The sequence below is a fragment of the Triticum urartu genome, chromosome 5 (genome assembly GCF_003073215.2).
Source record: "Triticum urartu cultivar G1812 chromosome 5, Tu2.1, whole genome shotgun sequence".
Taxonomy (NCBI): Eukaryota; Viridiplantae; Streptophyta; class Magnoliopsida; order Poales; family Poaceae; genus Triticum; species Triticum urartu.
In genome coordinates, this window is record NC_053026.1 from 97,263,682 (window position 1) to 97,273,970 (window position 10,289).

The 10,289-nt window shown below is 51.5% G+C and overlaps 1 protein-coding gene across 1 annotated transcript; it reads left to right on the top strand.

The window, feature by feature from the left end:
- Positions 1-335: 335 nt before the first annotated feature.
- Positions 336-2,984, top strand: LOC125555726. The gene is made up of 8 exons (XM_048718586.1): positions 336-1,234; positions 1,334-1,379; positions 1,474-1,545; positions 1,653-1,772; positions 1,987-2,085; positions 2,197-2,256; positions 2,361-2,455; positions 2,594-2,984. The coding sequence occupies exons 1-8, from the start codon at positions 435-437 to the stop codon at positions 2,673-2,675; spliced, it is 1,374 nt and encodes a 457-aa protein (XP_048574543.1). The 5' UTR covers positions 336-434; the 3' UTR covers positions 2,676-2,984.
- The last annotated feature ends 7,305 nt before the right edge of the window (positions 2,985-10,289 follow it).

Consider the following 10,289-nt stretch of genomic DNA (forward strand, 5'->3'; position numbering starts at 1 on the left):
TTCTCACCCAAAGCCAAAAATCTCATAAGCAGGCCCTGCCAGAACACAAGTAAAATTTCGATGCAAAAAAAAGAACACAAGTAAAATTTGAATGAATGTAGTATATAGCAGAAATTAATTACGGCCAAAATAATAATTACTAGCTCCCGGCCCGGCTCGTCGACGGCTGCGATGCCATCTCCCCTCCCATCCAACGGCCCAGCGAATCCGCGGGCGATCGAAAACCGCCACTAGCCGTTGCCCCCTAGGCTGGCGCCGCACACCACCAACGTTACGATGACACCTGTTCCTCCTCAAATCTCTTCTCCTCCTCTATAAATCTCCGCCTCGTTCCGTTCCGTGCCCCGCAATCGCGAATCGAATTCATTGCTGCTCCGCCATCAACCGCCGTCCGCGTCGATCGTCGTGGTTGTTGCTGGGGTCGGAGACGTGCGATGGCCACGCCGGCGGCGGGGAGGAAGCCCAGGGCGCGGCGGCCGTTCGCGGCGGTCGCGTCGCTGTCGGCGGCCAGGAGGCGGGTGCTGCCGAGGACCGAGGGCTCCGAGAACGTCGAGCCCCTCGACGGGATGTCGTTCAAGGAGTGCCTCCGCCGGTTCAACAAGTTCTCGGGCGAGGCGGCGGCGGCGGCGGGTGTGAAGCCCGCCTTCGCCGTCGGCACCAAGGCGGTGATCAAGAACAGGAGGCCCTGCTCGACGCCTGGTTCCAAGAGGCCGTCATCATCGAGGACGCCGAGAAGGAAGAAGCCGGAACCGTCGCCGTCTAGGAAGAGCTCGACCCCCGCGGCTGCGGCGGCGGCGCCGTACGAGGCGCCGCGCGCGCGGCTGTGGGACTTCTCCGACGAGCTCTGCCAGAAGAAGGTGAGGGCGAGGCTCTCGTCGCCCTGCGACGTCCCGGCGGAGGAGGAGAAGGGGCCAGGACGGCGGCGCGGGGAGGCGGCCTCGCGTGAGAGGGCGGCGTGGGGCGCGACCCTCGAGGAGGCCATGGCCGGCATCCCGGAGCACGGCGAGGGCCGCGTCAGGTACCTGGTGGACACGTTCGAGAGGCTCCTGTCCCTGTCCCGCGGCGACCGCGAGGCGCAGAGCGGAGGCGGCGCCGGGACGAGGAGGAAGAAGGAGTCGGCCTCGATGCCGTCGTCGCCGCGGAAGGCCGAGGAGATCGACATGGCGTCGTACCCCTCCGTCGCGTCGTCGTCCGACCTCTCCTACTGCATCGTCGGCCTGCCCCGCCGCAACAGGTTCATCGATCGATCAATGCTCTGATCCATCCATTGCCGTTCCTGATTCTCTGCCTACGTAACGTACTCATGTAAATCTTCTCGTGATGAATCCAGCAGGAGCAGCAGCGGTGCACGAGACGAGCGTCAGGTCAGGAGATGCAACGTGAGTTTCGTATTCAGAATTGTCCAATTTGGCTGAGTTTTAATACGAACCATCGATGAATTTTGTGGATACGTTCTTCGTCCCTCGATCGCAGAGCGCCGGCTCGTCGGAGAGGAGCTCGTGTAGGAAGGCGACAATGCCTCATCCGTTCAATCTTAGGACCGAGGTATTGACAGTGCAACAAAAATAGATAAATAGCAGTTCATCCATATATGTAGTAGGTCTAGTTCAGATTGGTGACTGAAGAAACTGCATTTCTGTTGTTGTGTTCAGCAAAGGGGGAGGGTGAAGGAAGGCAACTTTGTTCAGATGATGAGGGAGATGCTGCTGGAGGAGGAGAGGCTGCGCAACCCGCTCGCGCAAGCTCTCCCATGGACCACCGAAGAACCGGAGGTACGCGAACGAACCACGATCACACTGAGGTTCTTGGTTAATTCCTACTCTACTTCGCTAGAGCAATGAGCATGATATCTCACGTGAAAGTTAAACTGAAAAAGTTAGCTCTTCAGTATAGTTCACTATAAGACCATGTTTCCTTATCACTGAAACCAGCAAAACATGTTCAAGTGCAACCTTGCTTGAATTAATTCTCCTTTTTTGGGTGTAGAATCTGGCGAAACCGCCGACGAAAGAGCCCACCGAACCGGTCGATGTCGTGCTTCATAGCGCGGTTCGCGCTGTCGGTCGCTCCAAGTTTGATCATCAGGTAAGCAGTAGCACACTAGTACATTGCATGGTAACAGAGTTTTGGCTCACACAGTCGACGAGTTGACGAAAGAGTCTATGCAAACGTAATGGCTGTTCTTGGATCCTGCAGATCGCGGAGCGCAACATCTTCCTGGAGAGGCTGGAGCTGGAGAAGGAGAGGCAGCAGAAGGTAGCTTCAACTGAACCGAGACTTGTTGTCCCATGGCATTGATCCAGATGCAAGAATTAACTGACATAGTGACATGTGGCATGCATTTCTTTTGTGTTTTGCAGCTGGATGAAGAGGATGAGATCAAACTGCTGAGGAAGGAGCAGGTGCCGAGGGCGCACCCGATGCCGGATTTCTCGAAGCCATTCATGCCCAAAAGGTAACATAACAAAAACTTTTTCTACTATCATGATCATGCTCCATTTGCGTGATGAGACATGAACTGTGGTTAGTTGGTTGATCATTTCAACCTATTGTCGTCAGCTAAATGAACGTTTGTTGTTGGATGGAAATGCAGGTCAGTGAAGCCCCAGACAGTTCCCAGGGAGCCAAGGTTCCACACCAGGCCGACGAGGCACAGCCCCAAGACCCGGTCATAGCTTCTTGTTTTGCTCGGTCGGCCGTTACAATCAAGAGTTGGTCACAGGACAAGTGTAGTAGCAACCGTCGCCGCCATTGGGCAGATCGCTGCTTGGCTAATGGCCTTCTGACAAGAAGGAGAAGACACACACACACATAACACAGACCAATCCTTTTGTAGTATCAAACATGTCTCTGTTTGAGGAGCTAGCTGGGCATTGACGTCAGCTGTTAAACTGTGTATCTAAACATGAGCGATTTGTGGCTCTAATGACTGTATTGCCATCCATTTTAATTGGTGGATGGATAACTTGTCTTGCTTGTCGCCAGTTGGCATGTCTGGGATGTGATTTCGACAGCAGAAAGCATTTCCCTTCATCCTGGGTCCTCCTGCTTAGGGCAGCGAATTAGCCATGTTACCTTGGCAAGATAGAAGTAAGAAGAACCCCGGCCGAGACTGACGCTGCGCAGTGCTGCACATGGAGAGTTTATTGACGCGGTTTTATTGCTCTGTCCATTTCTGGAGGGAAAACTCTTCCAATTTCCAACATGGTTCATCCGGTTTTACTATGCTAGTATATGATTCAAGAAGCTGGGTGATTTTTTTTGGCTATTATTGCTTAGCATTGTCTGAGATTCTGAAGGGTGCTGTGTGGTTCATACAGTTTGTCACTTGTCGATAGGAAGCCTGGAAGTTCCCATCCACGACAGTGTCCAATAGTGTATGACCCAATAGTGATGATATAGCTTACTCGGCAATACCCAATAGCGTATGACCCTAGGTATGCTTTGGTTGCATCGAGAGCCGAGCTGTGTTTAGAGATTCAGAGCATCTCTAACCCGTTCCTTCAAAACTTTTTAATTCCTTCAAAAGTTCTCTTTTTTTTTTGAAACTTTACAAAGTTTGTTTAGGGAATTAACCGCAGCTAATTCTTCCCTCAAAAAATTACCCCTTCCCCTCCCCCTCCCAAATTTAATTTATACTATCACTACTTACTAGTTTTTCCCCAGATCCACCCCCATTAGTCCAAATTTGGGCAGAAAACTCCCACGCTCGGGAAATTCTCTCTCCTCCATCGGCGGCATGGCGGCGCTCCTCCCCGGCCATGGCCCAGATGCCCGTGCACCCCCGCCGACCTCCGGTGAAATTTTTCTTCAATTTCTCGTTTTCCCTATCGTCTCCGGCCCACAGCCACACCACGCTCCTCGCCACCGTACCTCTTTTTCAGATCGTACATTGCGAAATGACATACAATCTCTCGTTGAACGTATCCTTTCTCTTCTTTTGGTTCCTATAACCAAGGTGCAAAATCAGTTGAGCTATGATAGGTCAGCATCAATGGAATTCCTAATAAAAGCTTTTAGTTTGTGCCTCACAGTTTCAGCCGCGGTCCAGTACAGCAACCTTTTTTTGATCCCAAGAGTCGCATGAGAAAAAGGGCATTCTCTACATGGGACGGAGCCAAGGCCTTCACGTCTGGGTGACAAATCGGCCATAGGAGTACTCTGGGATGTACACCAGGGCGGCTAGTGTCGAGCATGACCACTAGCAGAGCAACACCATAGATAAAGCGGCGCGTACGTCACGACAGAGAAGCACATACACACAAACATGGTTGATGACCGTCGTTGCCGATTCTGATAAATCATTTTCTTCCTTTGCATCTGCATCCTCCATCGTTATCCATCATGGTAGTATGAATTGTTGCCAAGATCTTGGCATAGATGTTGGTAAAACCCTGATGAATATGGAAATGCTCAAGTTCTTGAAAACATGCTCATGCACTAGGTTATGTCCTCTATCAATTGGAATGTGCTTTCCGCTTGCCGAGTTGTTCTATGACCATAGTTTCCTTTCCAAATTGAGTATGCCATTCTTTCGGATTCCTTCAGTCAATCAATTGTAAATTTGCCTCAGTATGGTATGAAGAGTTTCAATTATCTATGTTTCAAAAGTAATTCTTTTTGCCTGACTTAGGAGATAATTCTTCAAGTCACCTTCCCTAAGATGCCCCGTTATGGAATCATGGCAATTTATCTGCTCGCTACTTTGACACTTATTCACCATATTCTTAAGTGTGGAATTGTTGCCTACCAATTGAACCATCGTCTTCAGCTTCTTTTCATCGCTCCTGATATGTGTTTGTGTCTCGGCTCAAGAGATGCTCTTACATCTCACTCCATCTTGAGTTGCTCAATCTTCGAGAAGATTGATTCTTATACAGATTCTTTCTATCATCATCGTGTTGGATGAAGTTCTCAAAGCCAAGACGTCAATATCAATATGAAGTGATGAGTCAACGTCTTCAAGAAGGGAAATTGGGTCATGAAGATTGCGTTAGTTTGGTGTTCCCTCTTCCTCTTAGCCTACGTCTTGAATCTCGGGACGATATTCTTATTTAGTGGAGGTGAGTTCACAGCCCTAGAATAATTTCTTGTGATTAGTTGCATTAGTGAGCATCATGCATCATATTTAATTCCAGAAGTTGAATTGAGGAAATCATCAAGCATCAGAAATCATTTAAAAATGATCAAAATTCAAATTGCTTCAAATGAACCCAAGAAAATGTTCTTGTTAAACCTTGAAAATATAGCAAGAACAAAATTCAAACCAATATTTTTGGTGGCTTAAAAACATTTATTTTGGGTATTTAAATTAATTCACTAGCTATTTGAATTGAAATTATATTCTTCATTAAATTAATATAATTTAATATAATTCCAATAATTGTGAAAGTTGGTACGTGGCTCTGGACTAATCTTGATGAGGGCATCAATACCAGTGATACACCCACAGCCCCTGCTGCTATACATACTGGACCAATTACTAGAGCTCGCGGACGCCAATTGAATTATCAATTACTTCTGTTTCTTGGTAACGATTCTAATGTTCATGTGAATATGGTGCTGCCTAAATTGGATACATTTGTTTTGCTTACAAATGAAGGGCCTAGCTTGGACAAGGAAGATGAACCTTGGAGCAAGTTCAAGCATGGAGATGATGGCATGTGCAAGGGGAACAAGAACAGAGTTACAAGTGATGATTCCAGGACTTTGAAACCACCATAATGAGTGCATGAAGCCTTGGACAAAAAATACAAGATGCCACTTAATAAATTTTGTCCAGAGGCTATTCTAGGTGCTGCGTCACCTTATTTTTGGGCCATGCCCATGTAATTTCGAAATACTTGATTATAGGCAGTTTTTAGAGTCCGTATGTGTGGGGAAACAAGATTTAGGGTTGGTTTCGTACCCCTCCTCCAAGGGCCACGAAATTCCCCCTCTCTCCTCCATATATACAGCCCTTAGGGCATCGTTTAGACTTTGGGTTTTGTTTAGGTTAAAAGTTCACCATAGCTACAACTTCGCGTACTTCGTTTGTGTTCAACGACCAGACCAAGACGTCACAGAACCCCACCTTGATCAATAAAACTTTCATCTTATATTTGTAATATCCAGATTGCAATCTCAGTTTCTTGTTTGTTCTTCGTTTTCTCACAGGAAACAGACCCTCGTGGTTAGGTTGATCGTGCTCCGGCGTGGTCAATAACCCCTCGGAAGTTGGTTTAGCGATTGCTAAGGTGCGACGTCTCGCACGTTTGTAGTCAGATTGTCAAGGTCGACTCCCACAGAAAACAATAGCCACCATCTCATCGAAACATCGGGACACCTTTGCCTCTATCAAGTGGTATCAGATTTCCAGGTTGCTCGGTGAGATTTTATAGTTTTTCGTAGTTTATATCGAGTCTGTTCTTCATACCTACAGTCCAGGAAAAAGGCAAAAAAATTTAGGGTTAGTTCATCATATCCGAACCAGTCTGAGCCTTTGCATAGTCTTTTCAGTATTTTGCTTTGTTGAATTTGCGGTTGCATCGTCGTGTCTAGTTGCTGGTCTTAGAGTCTAGTCTTTTAGAGTTTTGAGTTCTGGTCATAAGTTGTCACACCGCCGCCGCACCATCATCATCGCCCCTGCCATCTACCACTACCACTTATCCGCCACCGATCTGTCTCCATATACCATCACCAATCCGTATCCATATACCACCACCAATCCGTATCCATATACCATCACAAAAAAAGTCTGGAGACCCCCGGGCAGTTTTTAGGCCAAAATTTTCGCAGGCAAAAATATTTTTCCCTATCCTATTATAGGCTTTTCCGAGTCTTTTGAGCCACGTGCCATCATAGTGATTTTTTGTCGCACGTTTTCGTTGTTCCTGCCCTGATTTCTGAAAAAAAGTCAAAATAAAAAATTCCATGCCCATCCTGTCAGTTTGACCTGGGAAGAGTTTTGAGACACACATCATTATAGTGATTTTTCGCAAAAAAAAGAGAAGCACAAAAAAAGAGGAGCGCCAAAAAAAAATAGAGCGATTCTTTTTCCAGAGAGTGCTTTTCCCTTGTTTACGTGCAGCGCCATGATTTTGTTAGTGTTCTAGGCTCGCGTCTCTAGCACGGTCTAGCCTAGGACCAGCACAGTACCATCGTTGAGCATTTATTCAACTTTGCATATCTGAATTGATTATTGCTAATCTTTTTGCTATCATATTATAAGCCTTCCTAGCTCCATATAAATCTACATCGTGCGTTTGACTCTCCTTGGTAATCGCTCTATCCAAGCTTTGGGAGTTTTGACTACATCGGTTGCCGATCACCGCCTGCTGCTGGATAAGAACTGGTAAGAATTTGAGATTTGCTTGACGGATTTGTGACACCCACCACCACCACTTGTTAGTAGTCTGTATGATCATATTCTTGTGTGTTTCTATTGCTGCTAACCATGGCAGGATCACAAGCCGACAAGATTGACTGGAAGAACTTGACGAACAAGGAGCTTCATGATAAGTTTTAGCAAATGATGAGTGGACAGGTGCAAGATGTGCTAAACAGATTTGAAGAGGCCACGGAGAAGATAGATGGCATGGAGAAGATGTTCGAAACAAAGCTTGTCATGGTGGGCGCACGGCAGATGCCAAAGGATGGCTAAAGAGAGGAGGAGGCTCGAGGGCGCTGGTGGACTCCAGAGGCGAGGTTGGCATGAGCGGGCGCGGGACGCCGGACATACCCAGGTTCGGGGCTCTCCGGAGAGATAATACCCCTAGTCCTGCCGAGTGTAGTTGGATGATCGATAGTACAATGTCGCTCCTGGAGCTGTATGGGGAAGGAAGGAAGCTGGCCAAGGCTTAGGCTGTTCCCTCTCCTTGGGTGTTGCTAACTAGGTATGTGTGTCTTCTGCTTTCTCTCTTGCTCTGTTGCGTTGTCTGTCGATCGCGGGCTCCCGGGGGGTTTTATAGTCCAACCCCCCGGGGGTACAATGGTAATGTTACAAGTCGGTGGGTCTGTATTGTCGGTGTCCGGGAACCTGGGCTGGGTCCCGCTGATGGCTTGTGGTTCGCCGGGTTGCCCTAGGTGCGGGCTCCACACGCCTAGGGGGACTATGCACTGTCTTGTCGATCGTCAGGGCGTGGCCGAGTCGAGTCGTGTACATTGTTCTCCGTCAAGTTGCCGCTTGCTGTCGTCAGCGATGAAGGCGGGGCACTGTAGCCACGCCAGCCCTGGTCAGCGGGTAGGTGAGGGGCACTGTTGCCACGTCCCTGCTGACCAGAGGCATGGGTGGGGCACTGTTACCTCGGTCATCGTTGATGGAGGTCTCGTCCCATCGTACGGCCTAGACGGGACGTGAGTTGACCCGCGGCTGGATTGCGTAGCACGCCACGGGTGGCACTGGCTTGTTGAGGAGGCTTCGGTCGTGTCGGGTTCGGCTGTCTTGCGCTAGTTGTTGGGGCCGAGTCGACGTGTCTTGCCGGGTCGGCTAGTCTGGTCGGCTTGCGGGGCTTGGCCTGGTCGAGCGACCCGGCCAAGCGCATGCCGGTATTGAGGGGCAGTGCCAACCCCATCATTTTTTGAAGAGGATCCGGGTTCCATTGCCTGCCTGGGGTCCATCCCCCCGACAATAGTCCCCGAAGCTGTGAAGGTCCGCCGTCTTCGGATGAGCGGGCCTTCACAGTTTCCCCCTTAAGCAAGGTGGATAGTGCGAGCGCCGGGTCCGGCAACACCCACTGTGTGCCGGTTTTCTCGGAAACCGGATCGTGGCATCCCGGCCGAGGCGGGGACCAAGGAGTCCGGTGAATCTTGGGGCAATCCCTCGGGCTTCGCGCGGGCACCACGTGGTGCCCGAAAGTCGGAGGGGCCTGACAGGCCACGCGCGTGAAGGGACCGGGCGGCGGGCTGGGCCCACCGCCGGGTGCCCTTGGCCCAAGCGCGCGGATTTATTGCGGCGTCCGGGGGCCAGTTTCTCTTCCCCGGGCAGTTACTACGCGTGTACATGCGCACTTATTGCGGGGTGGTGGAACGGGCGCGTGCAGACGATCCCACTTCCCCACGTTCAAACTGAGGGTTATAAATTGGGGGACAGGGGGCGGCGGACATTAATCTCGCTCGCGCCCTCCTGTCCCTTTGCTCTCGCTCCGCTCTTCGCAACCTGACGCACTGCGGCGCCCGCTGCTCCGAGCAGAACTCCCTCTCTCCATCTTCATTCTTCTTCTTATTTTGATCATGTCGCTGCCATCGGGCTCCTGGATGGGCTCGAGCGTCACCTCCGAGGACATCGCCCAACTCCGAGCATCGCGACGCCTGCCGCGGGAGACAGACGTCGGTGTCCGCCTGCCGCGGGGCAAGCAGAGGCCTCGGCCCGAGGGGCAGGAGCGCGTGGTCTTCACGGATTCGGGCTGCCGGTGAGCACCTTCTTCCGTGCGTTCTTGGAGTTCTTCGGGCTCTAGCCGCATCATCTTGGCGCCGGCACCATCGTCCAGCTCTCCGGCTTCGTCACCCTCTGCGAGGGGTACCTGGGGGTCGAGCCCACGACCGACCTCTGGGCGCGCTTCTTCTCCTTGAAGCAGCAGGGCCCGTCGGCCGGGGAGTTTGCCGACTGCGGCGCCGCCGTCGTGTCGAAGCGGTCGGGGGCGGATTTCCCCAAGATCCCGCTGGAGGATTCTGCCAAGAAGTGGCAGAACTCCTTCTTCTACATCCACAACCTTGGCGCGGATCGCATCAACCTTCCGGCCTTCGCCATCGCGCCGCCGCGGGTGAACACGAACTGGGGCTACTCGCCCAGGCGCCCGTCGCAGGAGATCATCAATCTCTACGAGCGGGTGACGGTGATGACGATGCAGGAGGGGCTCACCGGCACCGACCTCCTCGCCGCATTCATCAAGTGTCGGGTTCTTCTGCTTTAGGGGTGCTCCTGCCTCATTGGTGAGATGGTCGGCCTTCAAGACCCCAACCGCATGGGGTCGACGCGGCTGTCCGCGGCGCAGGTCGTGCGCGGCGTGACGACATCTCCAAGGCCAACCTTGGGGAGGACTGGGCGCCGTACAGCCGGTCGAACCCGGCGCCGCAGGTGAGTGTCTGGTCTTCTTACTTTGCCACCGTGCACCTTCTCGTCCATCCTGACACGACACGGGTGGTACTTCTGAACGTGATTCGACATCCTTACGCCTGGGCCTCGTCGCAGGTGGCGCCGGTGGCGCCAGAGGAGCCCGCGGCTCATGGCGGGGAGGAGGAGGCCGAGTCCTACGCCGGCGCTGGGCGTCGCGTGGGTAGTCTTATATTCTTCATGTGTCTTGAGTTGCTGG